This window comes from Nematolebias whitei, chromosome 12, assembly GCF_014905685.2.
Source record: "Nematolebias whitei isolate Nwh7 chromosome 12, NemWhi1, whole genome shotgun sequence".
Classification (NCBI taxonomy): Eukaryota; Metazoa; Chordata; class Actinopteri; order Cyprinodontiformes; family Rivulidae; genus Nematolebias; species Nematolebias whitei.
In genome coordinates, this window is record NC_056509.1 from 18146643 (window position 1) to 18172584 (window position 25942).

At 41.1% G+C, this 25942-nt stretch overlaps 1 protein-coding gene across 1 annotated transcript in view; it reads left to right on the forward strand.

The window, feature by feature from the left end:
• The window catches only part of bach2b (BTB and CNC homology 1, basic leucine zipper transcription factor 2b), a 42197-nt gene extending 27669 nt beyond the window's left edge, over positions 1 to 14528 (forward strand). Inside the window, exons 3-4 of the mRNA XM_037685296.1 lie at positions 10423 to 10629; positions 14026 to 14528. Coding sequence (XP_037541224.1) covers positions 10423 to 10629; positions 14026 to 14505 — 687 coding nt within the window. The 3' untranslated portion in view covers positions 14506 to 14528. The remainder of the gene's footprint in view (positions 1 to 10422; positions 10630 to 14025) is intronic.
• The last annotated feature ends 11414 nt before the right edge of the window (positions 14529 to 25942 follow it).

A 25942-nucleotide genomic window follows, 5' to 3' on the forward strand; every position in this document is an offset into this window, starting at 1 on the left:
CATGAGAACATGCTTCAAACACATTCACAGCACACTGTTTAATCTCACTGATGGATTTTTCTCTGAAATTTGCCATCATTTGTACTGATTTTTTAAAATCAGAGTGGAGATTTTTGGTGAAAACAAACTTAAAACCATCATCTTCTTCCATTCCGGTCTCATTTCTGTTACCAAAATAAGCTTGGAAGATTCTTTTGTAATAAACTTTTGGATGTTCATTCTTGCCCTGCGTGACCTTGTCAGCGGCTGGAAAACCAGCAGGTCCCGTGCAAGAGTCATACTCTTTGATCAGAGCCTCACACAGAAGGTTGTAATCCCTCCTCGTTGCATCTGGCAGACGCTCGATGAAGGTGAACACCTCTCTGTCCGAAGTGAGTCGTATCAGACTGATTTTATCCTCTACCGTAGCATTAGGATAAGCTCTCAATCTGAAATCCAGATCTTTGAGATACGCTTTTGTTCCTGCTGACCCCATAGGGCCGGGAACGAAACGTTGTACATATTTTGAGACTTTCTGCAAATCATCCATTGAAGGAGACTGTATCAACGGTCTCACATGCGTGATTGGTGCAGATTGGTCAAGGCCTGCTCCTACCGCCCATGGTGGGGGTGGGGGTGGCTGATAAGGAGGAAGAGGTGCATATCGGTGCAGTTCTGTCCCTACCGCCCATGATGGTGGTGGGGGTGGGGGCATGGTGTCAGGAGGAAGAGGTACATATTTGTGCAGTTCTGTCCCTACCGCCCATGGTGGGGGTGGGGGTAACGGCGTGTTGTCAGGAGGAAGAGGTGCAACAGCATCTGACTGGAGAGTTCGTGGCTGTCTCGGACCCTTAGACTGTTCGTCTTTGAGTCTCAGACCAGGCCGCCCCATATCAGAAATCTGGTTTATAGCTGTAGCTAAATTCTCCTCACAAGCTTTCAGGTCCTCCTGTGATGTCTGATATTTTTTTACTAAAGTCAGCCATCGTCGGAGTGATTCCGTCTTGTCTGCTTTGCAAGCGTCCAGCTCCTTCAAGGCGGTCTGTAACTGTGCTTTCAGCACGTCGTTATCTGAACGCGAGGCTTGGTACGCTTGTTCTCTATCCTCTGCTTCCGATAGTGATGCTTCAAGTACTTGTAGTTTGCTGTTCAGCAAAGCAATTTCTGTACTTGTATCTTGCTGTAACTGAAACATCTGTTCATAATGTTTCGTCATGAGGACCTCGTGTTCATTTCTAAATTGACGGACGTATTCTTCCGTCTTTTGAGCCAAATCTATTTCACTGTCTAACCTTTGTTTGATTATAACAGTTTTATCAACGGCCTTATAGAATGATTCTTTCAGCAAGATTGCAATTTTAGCCAGCTTTTCATAACTGGACTTTGTGATTTCTGCAGAGGTCACACTTTCTGCAACCTCCTTCAGATTGTCCACTAACTCTTTTGGGTTCATGCGCTCTGTCTGGATTATATATGGATGTACGGACTCTCCGAGAAGCGCGAGCGCATTCTCCAAGTAGTCCGCAATTCCTTTTGTGTCAAAATCTTTTTCTAACACACCTGCCATGTTTTCACTGTGTAGCAATTTATCTGTTTGAACAGTTGCAAGCTTTAGATATTTTACAGGTAAATATTTGTATTCAAGTCAATGAGTTTTCACACTTATTTTAGCTTTGGGTTTACACAGAAGTACTGTTATAAGTCAACTTTATTCAAATGTGGGTACCTTTCTCAGGTTTTACCCCAATTCATGAATATTTAAGTAAATGCTCTTTCAGCAGTGTTACTTTTTGTGCTTATTTTCCACAGATACTAGAGTACCAAGCTGTTTTTAGTGTATTTACTCTAAAACACTGAATTTTTTATAAACCTGCAAATTGTCTTTTAGTCTCACAGCAATATTAGTTTAAAACGTTTTTTAAACCGTTCTGTTCCAGAAATTTTGCTATTTTAAACAGTTACTCAATCAACCCAGGTGGGTGAAAAGAGAAAAGAATTTGATGATGAGGAATAATCAGTCTTTCTTCAGAAAAACTGTCTTTGCTCCTGTATAGCTTCTATTTAAAATTAAATAGAGAGATATTTTATTTAGGTGGTAAATTAAACAGAAAATCTCTTTTTCCTGATAAATTTACTCTTATTTAGTGATTTTGCAATTAAACGTGTATTATCCTTCAAGCAAAATGAGTAAACTGTTCAACTCTGTGAATATTTGTAACTGTATCTGTTTTAAAAAGTTAATGTTTATTTTTGTACCTTATTTTTAAAGGATTAACAGTGAAATAAACTTTTGGTGAATGCTTCTCTGCATAAATACCTATTACTTTTTAAAATGTAAGATAACAGTGTTTTATTCAGCTTTGAGGAAGTTTGTTAACTCAGAATTTGCCTTACAGAAAAATAAAAAGACGTTTAATTTCACTCTTTACCTAAAAAACGAAGTGAAATCTGTGATCTCACGTCTCGCCAGGAGATGTCAGTATTTCCTCAACAATTATAACTCCGTCACTTTTTGTGTTGTCCACTAGGGGTGCTATGACTTCCTGTGGCGTTCGGTTGACATCCTGTTGTTAGCCGCTTAGCTTGAAGTTAGCTTCGGCTAAACTCGGTCAAAATCAACATTTCTGAACGGATTTTTTACACAAACGTGGCAAAAGTTTTTTCAATCAGACTTTATAGCTTGAACATGAGTGTTTGGGACTGATAGTAGCTTCATTTTAGTGATTTTAAGCGTAGTTAAGGCCCCGGTCGTTAGCTTGTTAGCTTAAAATTAGCATCGCTAGCATTGTTTAGAAACATCGTTTTTTGACGAATTTTTAAACTCTAACGTGGCAGAATTTCAGCGAGCAGGCTTCGAAGCACTTAACAGTGTGTCAACAATCACTTTAGGGGAGCTTTTTAGCTTTAAAAAGCAGATTTTATTTCCCTATGAAAATGAATTTCATATCCGGGTCACGTGACTGAAATCACCAATTGCAACGCAGCGCAGGCTTGAGGGGAGATGACGTAGCACGTCAGTCAAACTTCTCAACCAATGAAAGCGCTCCACAACAGCGAATTCAACCAATCAGGAAGCGTTTTCTCTACCTAGCAAGTTAGGTTTAGCTTGAAATAGTTCGTCAACTTTTCGTCTTTTAAACCATCAAAATGCACTTTTTCTGTTAAAAATTGTAACGAAACAACTTCTAACTGTGTTCTGAGATGGCACTCAGCTTTTAAAACGTTTATCCATCTATTCAAAATACTCGTTCAAACTGAACAGAACCGAACTGGTCACAGCCGGGTCTTAAAGCAGAACCTCGTACTTTTTAGACAGAATAACGTCTTCCACAGCTCATTAGCTCTTAGTTACACATAACAGACGTACCATTTCAGCTTACACAAGACTTATGACACAATTTCAGCTTTTAAAACATTGCCAGCCCAACGCTTAAACATGCAGCGTTTAGTTGCAGAGTGCAGCTCCAAGCGCGCAGCTCAGCCGCTGCGTAACATTCACAGCTCATCAGCTGTTACTCTTTCACCATGCCAACACGTAAAATCAATTTACACACGGATTTAACAGTCATTCATGAAATTCGTACGAGCCACCAGTTTGTAGTGAGTCACGTGAGGTACGTGTCACTTGTTGTATGACAAATATATGGATATATATTTATTCATACTTTTCACGAGTTCTTCATTTTTCTGACTGTAAATGTCGTGCATTGAATTTAACAGAAATGTAACGAGAGACGTTGTTTATCTTTGACCCATCAAATGAATGGAATCATTTATTTTCAGAATCAAAGTTTAACATCAAACATTTACATTAATTTGGCAAAATATGAAAATAATAAAAGACAGTTTCACAGAAAATGAACTTCAAATCACTCGGCGGTGATTTGAGGACTTTGCTTAAGATATTTCTAAAATATCTGTACTGATTTATGAGAGAGAGGTGGGTTTTAGAGTGAAAGGAGATTATCTTACAGAGAACTGTGTGAGGGAAGTTTAATCTGTTTAACCAGAAATTGCACGCTTCGTCAGATCCTCAGCTTCTCACGGTACACTTGGTCAAAATAGAACCATCTACCTGTTGACGATGAATCAGCGCTGGATGTAGTTCCTTTCTGACTCGTTTCAGCGTCTCCGTCGAGAGCTACCAAACCTTCAGAAAGTCGTGCGTTGATTAGCTCAAAACAGAATTATAATCCCAAACGTTCCTGGTTCTTCATAACTCCAAACTCTTCATAACCGGCTGCACTCTCAATCTGCTCATTCTGTTGGACTATCGGACCTGTTGTCAGCTCTCATTCCAACATCTCTCAGAACTCTCATTCTCTTGGAATTCTGGAATCCATAATCCTCTATTCCTTCTCTTGTTCATTTCATGAACTGAGAAGTTGCCACATTTTATTTGGGTCGACTTCCTGTTCAATTTAGAGCTTTCTGATTCGTGGAAGGACCAGAAAGAGGAGTGGATTTGTGACGTAAGATGTTATCATAAGTCAAGGATTGTTTACAACATACAGAAAAGATTATTGCAGCAACAGCAGACTTCGTGGAGTCTCACACTTTGTAATCTTTTCAAATAGTAAAACATGACATTTTTCTCGGTAAACATTTTAGTTGACCGAAAACCAACCTTTAACATACTTACGACAGCTTGCTCATTTCAGACAGAAAATCAAGAAAGGCATATTCAGGTGATTTCTTCTCTGAATGAGGAACAAAAATCATTACTTACTGTTTATGTAAAAATAAAAATTAGTAGTTCTTTTCAACCTGTAAAGCATTGAGTGAACTAACACAATTTGATTATCAAAACATTTGTAAGACAGTAATGATTATAAAGAATTGTCTTTTCTGCTTGATTAATTCAAGAAAGAAAGTTCATCAGATGGCCCAGACTTATTCAGATCAATGAAAATAACAGTCTCTGTCCATCTGGTAGATTTGAGGTTATCTGGTTCACTACACCCCCCCCCCCCCACACACACACACACACACCTTATTACCAGCATGTCGCCGATGACACATTTGTTTTGGTGGTAAATTTTTCATAGGCGGTAAAACGTAGACTGAAGCCCCAAGCATCATTTGAAGTCAGCAGTCCCAACACTGTCTCCCATGCGTGAAAGTTCAGTCAGGTCCTCTGGACAGTTTATGTTTGTTGAAATGTATCCAGAGGACTTCATCAGGCCGAGGAGCCGCAACAAACTCAGTCCCATAAGCAGCACCTTCACATAGTGGGTCAACCAGTTTGATGGTGCTCAGATGGTTTCTGTGGTCCACCCTCTCCCCCGCCAACTCCTCTGAGGCAGCCATGGCCAAAGTGGTTCAAAACATCAAAGTTCATGCTCAGTAATCCAGGTAAAATATTCAACACAGTTCAGTCAGGTCCTCTTGATGGATTCTGTTTGTTGAAACGTTTTGTGTTGTTTTTCAACAAACAGAAACCGTCCAGAGGACCTGACTGAACTGTGTTGGTTATTGAGCATGAACTTTGATGTAACTTGGACTAAGCTGTATAAGTAAAGGTTGAATGAATGTCTCTCATGCCGTTTTCAACACAATGGAGCATTTTGAACAGTTTAAGAAGGCGAGTTTCTCCTCGAGCCGCAAGAAGTTTTTAAGAAATTCATCCGTAAACTCTGTAGGTTGTGGATCATCTGAGTCCTCCAGCAGACCAACGAAACAATATTCTGCTCAACGTGTCGACCTCCACAGACAGCTCGCTCCTTTTAGCCTGTGTGATCGTTAGCTGGTCGCTAATGCTCTGTCACGTTCTCTAGTTCTGAAATATTTTAATTTTGCTGAGCCACTTTTTCATCCAGAGGTTTTAGTGCAGCTACACAGCTCTCCTCTGCCAGCCCTGCCCGATTCATTTTTTGTCCCAACAATTTGTTGGGAGTTGTCTTGAGGACATAGAAGTTCCGATAACGAACACGTAGCTGTACGAAGCAGTAGACGAACACAAGCACATTCCCACAGAGCTATCATGAAGCACATCGTACTCCACGCATGTTCCAGCACAAGCTCTTGGCCTTACTTTCAAGGTTAGATCGAAACACATACAACTTAGTCATTTCTCAGTCTAAGAGGAACTTGGTGAGAAAACTCTGGCATGAAAGGCAGCAGGTGATATGAGTTCCTTCAAGAGTGCTAGGCCTTTAATTTTCTGTGCGTCTTCACAGAGATGTTGAGCTGAAAGATGGAGGAAAGTCCTCTCCTGTTTTCTCTCCCAGGAACTCTTCAGAAAATCCTTTTGAGTCAGACTCCTCATTTGATGAGTCTGAACTATGTAGAGCCACGGACACGCCTGTGGGGAACACCTTAGGAGAAGGTACAGAGAAGGCATGGAGTGTAGCTTTCTCCTTCATCTGGCTCCCCCTCCCCCTCCCCCTCCCCCTCCCCCGGTCGGTGTCAGACTCAGGGAGGGAAGGAGAAGGCTGATCTGTGCCAGGCTCTGTGGCTGTCATCCTCTGGCTCTTTGTTCCTCCATGACTTCCCCTGCTGCCTGACGCCACATCTCCCTGGTGCAGGCAGACACAGCCGGGGATGGATTATGTGCTTATTGGAAGATCTGCCATGACCTGAGGGGGCTACTCAGCGTTGCTCTCCAGTTGAGGAGAGGAAGAATAAACACGTGGACCTGAGATTCAATTAATTATTTTATTTATCACAAGAACTACTGCTCAACACTGGATTTGTTAAAACTCACAGAAATGTCCTGCCACTGATCTGAACCAGGTAGAGAAGAGTCCACTCACTGCCCCTAAGGCCTGTCAGAGGTGCACACATCCTGCTGGAGACGGAGGCAGCTGCTTTTTATCTGCTGCATGTGGGAGCAGACGGAGCTGAACTCTGCTGCCATCTTTTGGTCAAAATATGGTAAAACACCAAGAAACAAAGAGACCATATGTCATTAGTACACCTTTGAAAAGTTTGTTTTGTAGCATATTTGAATGTAAAATAAAAATAAATGTTAACAATACAGAAAGATTCACTCCGTGTAACTAAACAAAGTGATTAAAAGACACTTTAAAACCCTTTGTAAGACATAACCTTTGAAAAGGAAGTTTTTGGTGTGGAACAAATTAGGACAAACCAACTCAAACTTGTAGCAGCTTCTGAGTGTTATAAGAGATTTAAAAAGATCTCCAAACAGCCTAAAATCAGTCGTTCTACTGCCGGTTAAACAGTCAACCAATGGAGGACATTCAAAACAACTCACAACACGCCCAGGCCTGGCTGTCCAAGAGAGTTCACCCCAAGAGCAGACCCCAAAAAAAACTTGACTCTTGCTACTGTGGAGGTGAATGTGCACACATCTCCAATCCCAAAGAGACTGTAAACGTTTCAGAATCAGAATGTTTTATTGTCCTTGCACTGTTAAGTACAACAAAATTACTTTCCGTACAGCCGTCCTAAAGATGGACAGAAGTGTACAGGGAGCTGCAGCTTCTAAGATGCGCTGCCCCGTTATGCACTAACCTTGATGGGAGGTGTGCAAGAAGGAAACTGCTGCTCTCTGAGGAAAACATAAAGGCCAGACTGAAGTTCACCAGAGAGAGAACCTGGACAAAAACAACTTCTACAATAATGTCCACTGGACAGATGAGTCTGAAGTTGAATTATTTGGACACCGTAAGAGATTGAATGATTGGTGTAAACCAAATACAGCATTCAAAGAAAAGAACCTCATCCCTACTTTAAAATACGGAGGTGGTCGAGTAATGGTTTGGGTTTTTATTTTTTTGCTGCAGCAGGACCAGGTCAGCTCACCATCATCAAATCCACTGTAAGCTCTACTGTGTATCAGATTGTGCTTGAGGAACACATTTGATTATTGTTTATTTGTCATGTGCAGAATCAACACAAGGTCAACAATGCAATGAAAATGCTCAGGACGAGACGAACCGTCTCGACTCGCCAAATAAAAAACAAGAAGACCCAAAGCATGCAACAAAAGTACAAAACAAAGCACCAAAAAGTGAAAAAGAAATAAAACATCTACAAGGTCCAAAAGAAATATAGTGAACAACATGGTGGAATACAACGGTGTAAGTTGGATGAATCAGTGCAAACAAGTGCCTCATAGGCAGCAACACTGATTAAATGCACACAACATACACCACACAGGTTGTGCAACAGGACACTGCACAGGCAGTGAACAACACTGATGAACTGAACCACGATGACAAGGCAGCAACACGACACAGCCACATCGTGCAGCAGCAACAAACACATCAGGTGTTACAGATGTGACTCAGTTCTGTCGAGCCGGTAGACAGAGAGTCGTCCAGAGACACAGCACAGTCGGTATGGACGGCTCCAGTCATGGTTCCGTAAAGGCAAAGACACAACAGTTCCTCGTGTCCCGCTCACAATAAATCCGTGCGTGCAGGTCATCCAGTCTGCCCCTCAGAGACTGAACATCTGAAAGCAGGACCGAGGGGAGAGGGGGTTTGCTGCATCTCTGGCGGGTCCTGCACAAAACACCGGCTCACTTCTCTCTCTGTGTTTTCCTTTTACGACGCCCAGGTAAACAAAGGACCCAGGGGAAAATGTCCACTGTAAAGTCCCCAAAAGTCGACCCAAAGTCCCCACTCACTGACGATTGCAACTCCAAAAGTATGTTGTGGTCATACCCATAACAGAGTGCAGTGCAGGTGAAAAACGTCAAAACAAAAACAACAATGAACAAAAACAGTGCGAGTCGAAGTGGAGTTCTCATCAGTGCTGCCATGCTGCGGTGCACGTTGATGACACGCCTCGAGATCATCTGTAAAAATTAAGCTGAAGCAGAACTGAACCCTGCAACATGACAATGATCCAAAACTGACCAGTAAGTCCAACAAGGACTGGCTGAAAACAAAGAAATTAAGAGTCCTGTAATAGCCACACCAAACACAAACCTTAATCTCATTGAGATGCTGCGGGGGGACTTGACACGGGCCGAACATGCAAGAGACCCCTTAAATGTCTCACAGCTGAGACATTTCTGTGTTGAGGAGGGGGGCGAACTTTTCTTAGACCAGTGCCAGAGACTGGTAGACACTACAATAAGTGTCTCACTGAAGTTATTTCAGACAAAGGGGGTCAGTCCTGCTGTTTGGGGACAGGGTATCCTAACTTTTTCTTCTGTTCGATACGTAGTTTAGTTCATATCTTTTGTCTAATAAAGAGACTATGGATTTTTGTTGTTTATCTACAATTGGATCACTTTGCTTTCCAGAGTTTAAGTAAAACAAGATGTTAACATTTCTTAAGATGGATATGGGCACCAGTGACCCCCCACGACCCGAAAAAGAAAAAAAAAAACGGGTAAAATATAATGGATGGAGACCAAATATTATTTTTTATTATTTTTTCGGCTGCTCCCTTCCTCAGAGGTTGCCACAACAAACTAACTCATACTCAGACTTGGCAATTGTTTTTATGCCGGATTCCCTTCCTGACGCAACCACAGACCATCGAGCTACCACAGCCCTCTGTGTGGAGCAGAGAGCTGCCATTTAGGGCGCAGAGGGTGGGGTTCAGTGCCTTGCTCAAGGACCCAGAGTGGGGCAAATGAGGATAGAGGCAAGTGCGGATGTTTCACCTTTCCCACCCACATTTTGATGTTGTCGGTCTGGGGAGTTGAACCAGCAACCTTCCGATCACAGACCCACCTTCTCTAACCTCTGCACCATCACTCCTACACACCATTGAACCAGGCTCAGAAAAAAGACCCCATTCATTGTTAACGTTAACTAAATGTTAAATCTGCTGACAGCAGCTCATGATGATCACTTGCTGACTGTCTAGTTAATGAGAGGCGGACAGGATTGCAGACTGGAAAGTAAGCCTCAACCAATAGTCGCTGTGTGAAAACTACAAGTCGGATCTTAAAAAAGTTGTTGAACTGTGGGCGGCAAAAGACTGATGGTAATGTGTGTGAATGTTTGCTTTACAGAATTTGAGGTAGGAGAGATTGTGAGCCTTCGTGTTCAGTTTGGAAGAGATAAAATTTTACTGACTGCTTACGTGTGCGTGTGCACTCTCTACTTTCTAAGATTTGAGAGAAAACCAAAAGTCCTACAGCAGTAAAAGAAGACAAATACCTACATTTTGTTGTATGATTTGTGTATATACCAAAAAGGGTTGCGTGAATATGAGTTTGCATGATCTGAAAACTGTGCACAGTTCCTACACTGTTTAAATTTGATTCACTTCAAAAGTTAATCAGTTGAAGATGTACACACAATCATTCCTTTGAGGGTTTTATTAAAATCTGTTGTGTTGTTCATGAGATATTTTGCTAACAGACACGTGAACACATACATGACTGCTACGCCTTTTGACGGTGGGTGATAATGAACATAAAATATTAAAAATACTGCATCAATTCACTCAAATACAGGATCCAAGTTATCTGTTGTGTACATAATATTTGGTGTTTTCTGTCATTTCCAGGTGAAGCTTCCGTTCCCAATTGATCAAATCACAAATCTTCCACGCAACGACTTCCAGATGTTGGTGAAAATGCACAAACTGACCTCAGAGCAGCTCGAGTTCATCCATGACATAAGGCGGCGGAGTAAAAACCGCATTGCAGCGCAGCGCTGCCGCAAGAGGAAGCTGGACTGCATCCTGAACCTGGAGTGTGAGATCAGGAAACTGGTGAGGGAGCTACTCTTGATCAAACATGGAGCTCAGACACAGTCCAACATACCTCCATGTCCGAACAGAACAATAAAAACACCTCCAAATCTAGGAGGAGCCCGAGCTATGGACACAGTGTCAGGCTTAAAGGCATCTAACAAATGTTCTTTAGACAGGGAGGGTGGATTACTTCACAATGTTGAAAATCAGCTAAAATAATTAAAATACAAATCTTTTCAAAGTGGTGTCAGAATTTAACCCAGAATTAGAGTCAGGCAGCCACTGCCACATTTCTGATGTAACTAGAAGTCGATAAGGGAGGGGAGTAAAACTTTCAATTCTACGGGTTGAGCAAATTTTCCTTCATAACCTTCAAAAATGTCCTTCAAATGTATCCTCTGCATCAAAACAGACTATTCACAGCTTCCATATTAGTTGGCCAGTAGTAGCACAAAAGGTGAAGTGATGGACCGCCTGGGCCCTGGCCTCGTGGCTTCTCTCAGACTATTGACGTCACAGAAAAAGGCTAAAGAAATCAAGTTATAACGCAGTGAAACAGATGTATGAAGACGGGAAGATCTTTATTTTGACAGAAACATGACCACGGAAACTAAACCATTGTGTCAACTACACAAGACACATAAAACCAGAACTGTATATCTTGAATTATCAAGTGGATAGTCTTTGACCTCTTTTATTTTTTGTTAAGATTAAATTTATGTACGGAAAATTTACTAAATGTATCTACAGTATACGGTGTATATATACACCGTATACTGTATATATACAGTATACGGTATATAAGTATTAGTTTGTTTTCTTAAATATGAGGGTCTGTATGTGTGTGTGTGTGTGTGTGTGTGGGGGGGGGGGTTACCTGGTTTTTGTTATGCTTTTAGGACTTTTTCTGGTATAATCACTTGTTTTTATGGACAAGTACTCCTTGTGGGGATCAAAGCCTGGTCCTAAAAAGACGGAGCACCACTGGTTATACAGGTGCATCTCAAAAATGTAAATGTTCTGACAAAAATTCATTTTATTTTTATTTTATTTATGTCAGTCGTTTCAGAAAGTGAAACTCAAAGATTACACAGAGTGAAATATCTCAAGCCTTTATTTCTTGTCATTTTGATGATCATGTTTACAGATAAGAGGTTGAATATTGTAAACTCCTGGTGTCTCACCCTGATCAGATGATGATCTCCTCGACATGAGCTACAAATGTCTCATTCCTCAAGTCCAGCCACTCCTGAACCAGAGACAACGTCAGAAGCATCTTACCTGCTGAGGACAAAAAGAACTGGACTGTCTCTCATTGTCCAATGTCTTCTTTTCACATGAAAGTAAATGTTCATGTAATTTATAAATCAAGATCCCAGAGTCTGGAGGAAGAGTGGAGAGGTCCAGAATCCACGTTGTTGAAGTCCAGAGTGAAGTTTCCACAGTCAGTGATGGTTTGGGTCCATGACCTCTGCTGGTTCTGGTCCACTGTGTTTTCTCCACAGTCCACGCAGCATCTACCAGAATATTTTAGAGCTCTTCATGATTCCTTCTGCTGATGAGCTTCATGGAGATGCTGGTTTCATTTTACAGCAGGACTTGGTTCCTGCTCCCACTGATAAACGTGGAATATTCTCATTTTCTGACACACTGAACTATGTTTTTTCCATCCGTCCATGAACTTTACCCACTTCTTCCTTTTTGGGTGTCCATATCCAGCAGTCACTGTGTGAGAGGCGGGGGACACCCTGGACAGGTCTCCAGTCCATCACAGGGACACAGAGACAAATGAGACAAACAACCATTCACTCTCTCACTCACACCTAGGGACAATTTTTTAGAGTTACCAATCAGTCTAACATGCAAGTCTTTGGTCTGTGGGAGGAAACCGGAGTACCTGGAGAAAACCCACGCATGCACTGAGAAAACATGCAAACTCCACCCAGAAAGGCCCCCTGGACCGGGATTTGAACCAGAGACCTGCTCGCTGAGAGGCAGCAGCTCTACCAGTTGCGCCACCGTGCCGCCCTGTTTGTGAACCATTATCATCAAAATGACAAGAAATTAAATATTTCACTCTGTGTGTGAAAAACGAGTTTTATTTTCTGAAGTGATTTTCAGACAAAATTGAACTTTTTCATGATAGACTAATTTTGTAGATGCACCTGTAGTATTGTGTATAGGGCTATGGTATGAATTAAGTTTAGGTTAGGCATGTACCGGTAATGTGTAGAGTAAAGGTTGCTCAGCTGCAACAAGTTTGTGAACAACATGAGGGAGTCTCCAGAACATCTGACATGTGGTGTTTCTCAAAATCCTCACGTGAGGCGTGAAGTCTTGTTGCTTGAGTTTTGAACATGTTCAAAATGTCTTCTGTCTCATGATAGCCACAGACTTGTCATGAGTGTTTCCAACCCATGTCATGTTAAGAGTATTACAGCTGTCTTTTGGTGCACTGACCGGTCCAAATTCAGTCACACAGCTCACAGGCCGTTAGGATGCAAACACTTAACAATTTGCCAGACAGCAATAGAAAATGTTCACATTTCTTCACAGTTTAGACTCACCAACTAGTCATCAGCAGTCACAGCCCCGTGAGATACCACCACGGTCAGGGTTAGACTACAGGAATCAGAATAAGCTTTTTTATCATTGCACCGAAGTACAGCGAGATTATGTCCGTACAGTCGTCCGAAAGATGGCGGAGTGCACGTGGCTGCTGATCCTAAGAGCGCGGCCCCTTATTCTTTAAATAGAAAAGAGGGAAAGGCCATGAGGAAAGGATAGTGTTATTACAAAGAAGTTCTCTTCACACCTTATCCTTATCAGGACATGGTTTAAGACATCAAAAAACTCTACCAGCAAGCACATTTAAAAACACATCACATCTGCATTTGACGACAAGACGGTGAGATTTGTCCACGAAGCACTTCCAGATAGCACCATAGTCCGGATAAGATGTTGGTGTCAGCCATTACAGCTCTGATAAGCGTGTTCACAGAAGTTCTCGGGGAGAGGGTTGTGCGGGGGATGGATAGAGCAGAGCCTTCTTAGTTTACACATATCCCAGGAGAAACTTGATAAGTTGGCCTGCTTCAAGTTCAAACAGGGGAGTCAGATTCAGATAAGCCACAGTTGTTATTTTATGCAGGCAGACCGTTGTTTCTTGTCAGCCTTGAGTTCTGCTGGTACTTTTGATGATCCAAAATGGCCAGATTTGTGGGCTTTCCACTGGTCCGTGCTTATTAGCTTCCTTCTAGGTCGTCCCCAACATGCTGGCGATTCCCAGAAGCCGCAAGTGGTTTACAATTCTCATAAATCGCTTCCATCTTACGGTTGAGCTCAGTTGAGAAATGAATGGAGGTCCATGGACTATCCTAATAAGGAAACAAATACAAACTTGTGTGTTTGCAGGTCTGTGAGAAAGAGAAGTTGCTGACTGAGAGGAACCAGCTGAAGGCCTGTATGGGCGAGCTGTGGGAGAACTTCTCCTGCCTGTCTCAGGAGGTGTGCCGGGATGTCCATCTGAGTCCAGAGCAGGTCCAGTCCCTTCACCATTACTGCCCCGTTCTGCGGCCAGCCAACTCCACTGCCAATGAGTCGAGACCCACCCTCAGCACCCCTGCCACCAGCAGCATTGACCTCACCACCCACTCTGGCTCAGCCACTCCAGAACCCATCTTCCACAGGTCACCCGGTTCCTCTGAGAACCAGCCTAACTCCACAGTCAGAAACGGGGCTGACAAAGTTACAGATGGTCAGGACACCAGCTTGTACACAGCATCGGAGCTGTCTGTGGAAACCTCCAACCAGACGGTAACGGTGGACTTTTGCCAGGAAATGACAGACAAATGTACAACTGACGAGCAGCCGAGGAAGGACTGTACCAAGTAGAGGTGGTTTGGTTTCTGTTTGTGTTGAATGTTTTTGTATTATTTAATTTGACTCTTCTGACAAACCCTTCCTCTGGGTTGTGAGACGTTCAGCCTCTGCCAGTGTTCACTCAGAAACAAGCTTTGTTTTTACGTCTTTTTGTGCTTTTTTTTACTCTTTTAGTTCGATTTTGTTTGAATGGTTGACACTAATGTTGTCTTAATAGCAGCAATACTGTTCTACAGGCGTTCTCCTCTTACCATGACAGAGTGGGAACCTCTCACCAAACCCTCCAATGGTGCTATACTCCCCCCAGCAGTGACCTCTACAATGGAGACTCAGTTGTTGTGTGTCACAACTCAAAGTTAAACCTCACTGGACCTAAACAGCAGCTCTCTTGTCTCCTGGTGTACAAACTACGTCTCTGTCCCTGACTTCCTTTCTTCTCTTTTTTTCCACTCTGTACCTTCAGTTGTTTTCACACATCCACTGCAGCCCTGACATGTCTCATCCTGCTCTATAAGAGTACTGTAAGTGAGAATACAGACGTCTGCAGCGTTAAAGGGAGTATCTCACAGGGATGCAACTGTTGGAGACTAGTTGGCAAGAAATTTGTAAAAAAAATAAGAAGAAAAGGTGAATTTTCTGTTGGAGCTGTATTTTGTGCAGCCCTTTTAAAAATGTACTTACCAGTAGCACTGGTTAGTCTCTTTAGAATGATTTGTTCAATTATCTTTGTAGAGATCTAGTAGAGTGCTGTATGAATGGGTAGATGAGGCACAGATCGTGTTGTAAAGAGATTTGAGTGTGTTGATAAGATAGAAAGGTGCTTTATTTAAGTACAGTCCATTTACCATTTAGTTCTGTCTTCTTTTTTGCCACAAAACTACTTAGTGCATATTTGGTCCCAATGCAGTCGTTCAAATTTGAACGTTTTCAGCCCATTAAGGAGATGATTGTTTTTTGATTTATGGTCACAGAATTATGGTTTAACTCTTCCAACGTTTCAAAAATATAGAGACTTAGGCTCAGTGCAAATGATCCAGCGTTGACTCTCAGCATAGTTTGGCTCAGAGACACAAGACAAACTGGAGCAGGTGGGTGTGGGTCGTTGGAGGGGCATTTACACAAACCCCACACAATATGCCCCTCTTAAGGCATGCTGGGGGGCTTGATGTTGGGACAGTACCACACACATCAAGGTGTGTGGACCCCCCCACACAAACATCCCCCCAAATCACCTATCTGTGCCCCCCACATCATGTCCCCAGCAAGATGTGGGAAAGGTGCATGGGGTGGTGATTTTCGCTACAGTTTTGTTACTTTTAGAATCTCTTTAGATAATTTCCTGCATAGATTTTTACTATTTAAGATTCTGCTTGGGGCAGCACGGTGGCGCAACTGGTAGAGCTGATGCCTCTCAGCGAGCAGGTCCCTGGTTCAAATCCAGGTCCACAGGCTTTTCTGGGTGGAGTTTGTATGTTCTCTTCGTGCATGCGTGGGTTTTATCCAGTTTCCTCCCATAGACCAAAAACATGCATGTTAGGCTGATTGGTAACTAAATTGTCCCTAGGTGAGAGAGAGATTGAATGGTTGCTTGTCTCGTTTGTCTCTGTGTCCCTGTGATGGACTGGAGACCTGTCCAGGGTGTACCCTGCCCTCGCACAGTGATTGCTGGACAAATATAACACAAATATACACAAATGACAAAAGTTGATTAGAACCCGACATGGGCACGAATCTCTTTAGACCACGACACATTGTCAAATCCTGACCTCCAGCATGCACATTAGTACCCATAAGAAGGCCAGTAGACCTACCTTTATTTACTTTTTACAAGTTTTACCTTCTGTGACAATTGTGGCAAGAAGGTATTTTTTACAATAATTTTTAATGTGTTTTATTTTTTCTGGAATCAATCTCACGACTCTAAACTCTGTTCTCGGACCTGTACATGGGTCCTGGTTGAGACAGGTTTGAAACAACCACCACACTCAGATTATTGAGGGAGAAAAGCAGCTGAACACGTTATTTTAGTCTGTGACTTGTGAAAATGTCTAACCCATGTGAACATTTTGAGACATCTTGAAGAGCCAAGGCTCGTCGTGAACTAGTCCAACAGTCGCTGCTCAGTGAAATACTGCCTTAACTCTGAACTTCTTCAGTAGATTACCCAACCGACTACCTAATCACTTATTTATTTTTTTTCTATATTTTGCTTTCTGTGTTGATGATGCATCCAAATTGATGATTTCTATAAACTTATTATTATAAAAAGTATTAGCTAATTGATGTAGCATATTTTTCCAACAGGTTCTTCTTCTCTACATTCGGCACAGATGCCACTCTGGAGTATTTCTAATTGTGAGAACAAAGAGTATCGGACTCGTTCTACAGAAGTTCTCAGACCTTTGTGTGAAAACAGTCTCTTAAACCTACTACAGGACTCCAGATAGTTTTACAAACTGAGATTTTTTTTTTATTATTTTTGCTGCGTTTGCCGTTCTCGTCTAAACACAAACTTCCTAAAAATGACATTTTTAAGAACCTGTCCTTGGTAAATTTATGTGGTCAAGAAAAAAGGAGCTTCTCACACGATGACGTAGCAGCCTGTTTCACTCACACCCACTCTCACTGTGTGCTCACCGAAACCCAAACAACAATGGAGCTGTTTTTACCTTTTTTATATTTGTTCCATTTTGTCTATTTGCTTTATTCTGTTTTTTGCATCACCAAACTCGGATTGTGCTGAACCGATAATAACTAAGAGGAAACAGTAGCAAAGAAAAAAAAGAGTTTTGAGAGAATTTTTAGTTAACCCCACTCATAAACTGTAAAAGTATTGAAGACGTATTGTTTGTCCATCTGGAGCCTTGAGGTCCTGTTTTACGGGCGCTGCTGTCGTGTATTTTGGGAACCAGAGTCTGTGCACTCGCAGTGTGGGGGTTTAAAGGAGCGCACACCATCATGGTGTCACATGACTTCTGTTAACAATTACTGCTAAACAATTTAGAAAAAACAAGTAGAACAGCAAAGAAAGAATTACGTGAATCTGATAAACTAATCTGAGATGTCATTTTAAAATGTTTTGCTTACTGTCTCGTTTGTTTACGTGGAGTGGGTGGGACTTAAATCTTGGACTAGAACCAGTCGTCAGGGAAGCTGGTCTCAGTCAGGTTTCAATTTTAACGTTCTGGTCGATGTCTAAATTTTATTATAATCAATGAGATAATGGCGTTCCTTTCCTGGGTTTTGATTAATCGTTATTATGGACATTCTCGCCACCTAGTGGAGAGGCATGGGTATTGCAGAATTTTTATTAAAGTCATGTAGGTGAAAAAGAAAAAACATTAAAGGAGAACAAAAGTATCTGTTTAAAAACAAAACTATCTGGAGTAGTGTGGACAGGCTCGTCGTCTCCTCTACCTCTTTCTGTCTCGTTCCGTCTCTTTTTCTGTTTCTTCTGTGAATAAATCTCAGTGGCCCTTTTCGTCACAGCAATTCAAACTCAGGAAGAATAAATATCCTCTGAATGTTCAACCTAATTTATAAACAAACAAACAAACAAAAAAGAGAAAACAGCTTCTGTGTGTGAAAGAGTTACGATGCAGTGAGACTGTATAATGTTCATATGCAAAAAAAAAAAATGTCTGCGAGTGTCACATTTGTATTTGTGTACAGGATAACTTTGTACATGCTGTAACTGAAAACATTCCTCCTTTGCCTTCCACAGCACTGAACTGAACTGAACTGAACTGAACTGAACTGAACTGAACTGATCGGAGAGAGAAACGGGCTTTTGCAGCTGGTTAGATGAGCTTTTTATTTCCCACTCATTAGCAATACCATTGTATTTCGATGTTGTACCAGTGATATCCAAGTGCTTGTATGGCAGATGTGTATATAGTACGGAGCATGATGACTGTAACGGTGGTTTTAGTCCAGGTTAGATCTTTCTTTTCTACTGGGGGTCATATCAGGCGTCTTTTGCTTAGGGAACGTTTTGCTTTGCTGTTTCCTGTCCTGCCTAATGAATACTTTCCATCATGATGGGTGTTCTTCTACTCAGGAAATCAGCTCGATACACATGTACACACACATAGAGCACACATGTACACACACACAGTTTGAGCCCCTTGTATGCGTCAAACGTTACCCATTCTAGAAATGTTTTGAAAGCAGCTCGTCTGCTCCTTTCACTCCTCCGAAATGTGAAAATCCTCCGTTTCAAGAAATCTAGAGGAACTTTAGTTTATTATCAGTATTTAACAATGCTTGATTGTGAACACTCTCGCAAACAATTTTGAGGTTATTTAAGTTGATGTTCAAACACAGTCAATACTTCTCATTTTTGTTGTGGAAAAACGTAACAAAAAGCCCCAAAAATAAGGCTCAGAGCGCTCTGAGCCATTAAGCACTTCTAAAAGGGCGTTTGGGGTTTTGTAGTTTAAAAGTCCCTGAAACGTCCACGACTGGAGCACTTAAATAAGAGAAAACATTCATTCTTTGAATTAAGTTTGAAATAAAATCGATGAGAAATCAGAAAAACAAGCTATGGGTTTAAAATCGAAGCGTTCTGTTTTTCTTTGTTAATAAGCTAACTCCTAAATAATTTGCAGTGGAAGCTGTATATGTGTTGTTCGGATGATTTAACCCTCATGAGGTAGTGACTTGTTTGTGTTTGAACATCCTTTGTGATGTGCATGCATGCGGACTAGAAATATAAGCTTAGTTAGTCGGTCAAACTTTTGTTTTGCCTTGTAAATTCACTTTGACGCTGCCTGCTTTTCAAATGGTAGTTTTGGTTGTTTATTTGTATATATAAAGAAGTTTAAAGATGTCAACCTGGATTAGAGGTGATTTAGAGGGAACAGGCAGGGCTTCACATTTCAGCTCAAACTCTGTTCTCTTTAAAGCCCCATCCCAAAGGCTCCAACTCTCAGCCTCATCAACTCGAATGTTTCTTTGGCAACTAACTTCTGAGGGAACGATGCGCTCTTTAGCTCCAAAACATAGTAAGTACTGTAGTACTTACTGACGACTCGGCAAAAGTACTAATTCAGGAGCAACTTTTCCTAAAATACTCAAATATGTGATGAACAAAACAATGTTCTCAGAAACACATAGTTTTAAGAATTAAAACCTATTCCCACATTAGCTGTTGAGTTTCTGGTAACTTTTGCCTTTTAAAGTTCTCGGCTGTTCGACGAATGATAGGATAGGAAACCCTTAATTTTCACTAGCATCACGGTTATGTTTGGAACTTTATTCTTATTTTCACACATGACAGCATCAGACCACACACACATTTTTTTTTAAATCTCAGCTGTGGCGAGCTGAACAATGATGACCTGCCAACAAATCACTCTAGAACATTTTGTCATTTGAATCCCTCGCTTGGAGAGCCTCCAGTAAAACGCTGACTCGTGGCGCGTCTTGATGAAACGCTGGACGAACCTTGGAGTGGGGCTTTAAAGTTCCAATTTCTGCAGTTCTTCCTTGAGACTTTCCCTGATGTAAAACTAGGAAGTAGTTGAATGAAGTTTTTATTTGTGGAGTGGTGTCAGACGGTGGGATCGGAGCGCGTCCTGTGTGTATCTCATTATCTTGTTCCACACACACACATTGGTACAGCCAGAGCTTGGAGCAGTAGTAATTCACTGTTTTCCACACGTATTCACAAGATTTATCCTCGTTGACATTTTAGATGACTAAAGTTAAAAAAAATCTTGAAGCGATCTACATTAGATGTTTTATTCTGCACATATGCAACTCGTTTTCTAATCTTCGTCCTCACATTTAGAAGCTGATGTTGGATGGGACAGCAGCACAGGTTTTATGGTTCATGTGTAAAGTAGCCGACACGACTCCTGACACGTCGTTCAAACTCTTTATGACATGTTGGTCTTCTGAGCCACACATTCCCAAAGAGGTAAGAGCGGGGGGGTCGTTCAGTGAAGGCTCTGAGTTCAGTCTTCCTCTAAACTGTGGGCTTGAATAAAAACGAGGCATGCAATGAATGAAACCACAAAACAGTTTGGGTGAAATGTTTTTATTGGTGTTTTTTTGTGGGGGGGTTGGTTGAAGACAAAAAGCGTCCTTTATCACCAATGACCTGTTCTGATTTACATTCTGTGACTGTGCTATGAGAACACACTTGTTTAAAGTTGTCTTGTTCACCTTAAAGCTTGCTAACTGCATGCTTCACCTTCTCTCCTCTTATGGCAACAGAAACGTGTCTGTGCCGACTTCATTCAGCTGCTTCAGACTCGAGTTGTGGCAGAATTCAAAATCCTGACGTGTTGAAACCAAAGCTGTCACAAAGGTGTTCCTGCTGTTTGGATAAACCATCCCTTAAAGTCTCAGGGTTAAAGGTTTCTCTCTGAAGCAGACTGCAGTTTTTATTTCAATTATTTCTGAACTTTCGTTGTTTTACATTTTAACAGCTGGTTACTAAAAACGTTCATTTTTATAGATTTTTGTGGACATATTATTGGGATGTTTTTCTATGGGACGAGGTATCAGCAGAAACTCTTTCACGTTCAGCTGTTTATTTTATTGTTTTAAGACAGCAGGTTGAGAGTTGGTCGGTTAGTTTTGGTTTGTAAAACAGATTTGAGTTGGTTAAACCAAAAACAAAGAAGTGCTGAAAGCTGCGCAGAACAAGGTGTTGAGCTGCTGAGAAGTTTAGTTTTTCACACGAATATTGTTTAAGAGTTAAAGAAAATTAAACTCTTTCAATTCAAAGGGATCGTCTTGTCATTTTAGAAATAATTTTCTGTCCAGTAGTTTTCAATAGTTAACATTTTATCAGCCCCAGAGCTCAGAGTGTAGATGACTCAAGTCCTTATCCGGGCTAGGCTAACGGTTAGCGCTCAATGGGAACTAACCTGTATAAATAAAGGTCTAATAATAAATAATAATCTAAAAAACCAGGCGCACACAAAGTGTGGAGCTTTAACAGTAGGTATAGAAACGTTCTTTCATATCTGTATGTTGAGTTTGAGACTGAGCCTGAAAACAAATTTTAAAACTCAGTCATTTGATTAAATGTTAGCCTAGCCTGGATGAAGACTTTTGCCTTTTTCCTCCACTCTGTGCTCTGAGACGGATGTCATGGCTGGTAATGAACTAACTACTGATAACTATTAACCAGAGCATAACTTCAGAAATCCCCAGACGGTTCCTTGATGTTTTTTGATGTAAAAAGAGGAAGTCTCTGGTTGGTTCTGTGTTTCTGGTCATTTCAGCTCTTTGATTTCCACCAACCTTGCTGTAGCTCTGTAAATGAACGCTCTTACTGTTAGGTTTGTTTTTGTCTTTTAATTTTTATTGTTTTCACTGCTTCTCTAAAACACTGGCTTTTTGCAACTCCAAAGGTTGTTCTGAAAGAATCTGAACAAAAACTTGCCTTTTCACCGACTGCTCGACTTCAGTTCAATAAAAAGTAACAAGATGAATCTGGTCTAAAGGTTGAAAGAGATCAGTGAGTAAAGTATATGATGAAATATGTTTACAGACAGGTGTCACGTCATGTAAGAGTCGCTCAGTCATGTAGGAGACAAGTTCTCTCACCTTGTATTTCATCCACCTGGGATGGGTCGGCATTACATGGATACAAGTGCACCTCCGATATTTGCCTTAGAACTTGCAGAGGCCATAGTTCACGTTGAAGTGAAGTGCATGTATGCAGGGGCCTGAGCCCCCATCCCCGAGAAACCAGTGCGGACTTCTTTCACACTTATCTACCTGTGAAATACTTCATACCTCTCATAACTGGTCAATGACTGTATCAGCAAACTGCATCAGGTGTTTTTCTACATGCTTTTTACACAGATTCTATGAATAATTGTATTAGTACATTTTGGTGCATCATTTTTAATGTATTAGCTCCTAAGCTTGTAATTCAAGTGTTTTTTTTTTTCCTCTCATTTTTTTTAGATGACTGTTTTGTGTTAATATTGTTCACTTGAATTAGCTGTTATTTGCTTCTTCTATACTAAGAGTTCTTATTTCATTTTTAAATGCTACATGACCCTAATTATTTAAGGACTTAATAGTCGTTGTAAATACCATGTTGTGCAGCCCCATTTTCATTCATTTTAACTGCTAGTGTAAAAATAAAATACTTTTTGTCTGTCTAGACACCCGTTCTCTTTCTGAAATAAACATGCATATCATTCTGTGCACATTAGGAATGTGGTTGTCTTCATTTGCTTCTGTTTTATTTTACAATTTTTTATGATTGTTTAGGCAAAGTTTTAGGAAAAAAGGCAAATTATTAATTCATAGAAAAAAACGGAGGGGAATGTGTCAGAAGACAGAGAGAAGAGGAAAGTCAAGAATGTAGGACTGAAGGTTGCAACTCTAAATGTGGGGACAATGACAGGCAAAGGTAGCGAGCTGGCTGACATGATGCTGAGAAGGAAGGTAAATGTTTTATGTGTCCAAGAGACCAAATGGAAGAACAACAAAGCTTGCAGCATTGGAGCATGGTTCAAACTGTTTTACCATGGTGTGGATAGAAAGAGAAATGGGAGTAATGGTGGTCCTGAAGGAGGAGTTGGCAAAGAATGTAGTAGAGGTGAAAAGAGTGTCAGATACGGTGATGTGCCTGAAGGTAGAAGTAGAAGGTCTGATGCTAAGCATTGTGAGTGGTTATGCTCCACAGGTTGGATGTGATGGGGAGGAGAAAAGTACATTTTGGAAATATCTGGATGAAGTGATAGAGAGTATTCCCAAGGAGGAGAGAGTGGTGATCGGAGCAGACCTGAATGGACATGTTGGTGAAGGAAACAGAGGGGATGAGGAAGTGATGGGTAGGTTTGGTGTCAAGGAAAGAAACCAGGAAGGACAGATGGTGGTGGATTTTGCTACGACAATGGAAATGGTTGTAGTCAACACTTGTTTCCAAAAGAGGAAGGGCCCAATGATGGAAGTTAAGGAAAGAAGAATGTTGTGAGAAATTCAGAGAGGAGACGTTAAAGGGTCTAGGTGGTAAGAAAGAGTTTCCAAATGACTGGACTACTACAGCAACAGTAATTAGACAGGTAGGAAGGTACTTGGTGTGTCATCTGGACAGAGAATGGATGATAACCACCAGGAAACCTGGTGGTGGAATAGTGAAGTGCAGGAAGCTATTCACAAAAAGAAGTTAGCCAAGAAGAAATATGACATTGAGAGGACTGAAGAGAGGAGACAGGAATATAAGGAGATGGGACGTAGAGCAAAGAGGGAGGTAACAAAGGCAAAGCAGAAGGTGTATGATGAGTTAAGGGAGACTGGACACTAAAGAGGGCATGGACTTGTACCGATTGGTGAGACAGAGGGATCAGGCTGGAAAGGATGTGCAGCAGGTTAGGCTTGTCAAAGATAGGAATGGTAATGTTTTACAAGTGAGGAGAGTGTGACAAGAAGATGCAAGGAGTACTTTGAGGAACTAAAGAATGAAGTGATTGAAAGGGAAAGAAGAGTAGAGGTTATAGAAACTGTGGACCAGGAAGTGAGAAAGATTAGTGAGGGTGAAGTCCAGAAAGTTCTGAAAAGAATGAAGAAGGGGAAGGCAGTAGGACCTGATGACATATCATTGGAGGTTTGGAAATGTCTTGAAGAGATGGCGGTGAGGTTTTTGACTCAAATATTCAATGGTATATTTGAGGGTGAGAAAATGCCTGAGGAATGGAGAAGAAGTGTGCTGGTGCCCATTTGTAAGAATAAGGATGATGTACAGAACTGTAGCAACTACACTGGAAAAAGTTTTGCACAGAGTTGTTCATTCAAGCTAAAAACTATTATTGAATACAATGTACAATAATTGACTTGGTTGTGAAAGTCTATTTTTTTGCATTCTGAGGTTTCAATTTTGATTCAGACTGAATCAATAACACTTTTGATGGGAAGAAAGCAAATATTTTGGTTCCTCTCAAAACATGCTGAAAGGAAATGATGTCATATTTTCAATCTGAGTCACGTGAGAAGACGTTGGGGAGAAGTGCTTGGGTAGAAATAGAAGAGAAGAGGATATTATATCTAGACTAAGATTTGGGCATACGGGGCTGAATAGTACGCTGAAAATAATTAATAAACATAGTACAGGTTTGTGTAATTTTTGTGGAGAGTCAGAAACGGTGCAGCATATTCTTCTAGAATGTAGTAAATACAGCCGGGAAAGAGAGTTGTTAATTAGAGAGATGAACAGTAATAAAATCAATTTAGATGTTAAAAATTTGCTGCAAAGATCTTCTGAAAATATAATTTTTAACAGCATTTTTAGGTTTCTCAAGATGTCAGGCATTATGGGGAGAATATAGTGATAGGACATCTAATCTATACTCCAGTCTGGAAGGTGGCGGTAATGCACCTATAAGTTGTTTGCCAACCGCCATTAAACATAAAAGAAGAAGAAGAAGAAGAAGAAGTGCTTGGAGAGCTTCGTCCGTTGCACAATGTGTCTGCAATGTGTCACCTATGTGTCAAACAATGTGTCACCTATGCCATTATACAGTATATAGTGATTAATGAGGTGTGCCATACTGCAGTTGTTCAGTTGCATATTTCGTATATTTTGCCTCAGGTCTCCCAGAAAGATCAAGCCGAGCAGGAGCTGGAGAGGACCATCATGGCAGTCTTCGTCTTCAGAGAGAATTCAAGCCTTCTACAGCAGCCCCAAGACGTTGGGATTGTCATTGATGGTGTGGAAGTCCTCAATGAGTTGCCTTCTCTTGCAGCTGGAGTGGCAATGCTCTTTGGACTTTGCTATGCTCTTAACATGGAGTATCCACAGGGTTTCAGGTTCACCTTTGAGGCCCTTCAGAAGATCCTGATGGAGCTTGGTTCCAACAAGATGACTTCCAAGATTCGCAAACTCAGTGGTGAACTCAAAACTGCACAGTAGTGTATATTTAAGTGTGTGCTTAATGTGTGTGCATGTAGTTGCCACTGGCATCTATTTAAGAGGTAGACCACCTCACAGCACTTTGTTATACATGTTCAGGTGGTCACTTTCATGGAGTGCTTTTGTTGGAATTTTAGTTCTTTCATGATGTTTAGAGATGCAACATTCCTTCAAGTTCAGATGTGTTTGAACAGTACAACAATAGTGAATGCTTTCTGTCCATTTAATTTTGCTTGATAAGCCATATTGTCTTTATGTCATTGCTCTGATCAACAATGACATGTTTATATTTGTTTGTCTGAACATGCAACTTTTTTTGTCCTTTTTTACTTGAGGAATAAATGGCTTATAAGAAAAATGTTGCTGGAGTGTGTTAAGTGTGATGTGAGTGATGCAGATTGTTTGACACCAAGTTTATGACATTTTAAAAAAGAAGACTTTCATGGTGCCAATGAATTAATTTATGCTAGGTATATATATTAGATGGGTTCAATTTAAATATATTAGTTTGGTTCATAAACTAAAATGTAAATTATTTAACTTGGATAAAGGTGAAGAATTAAT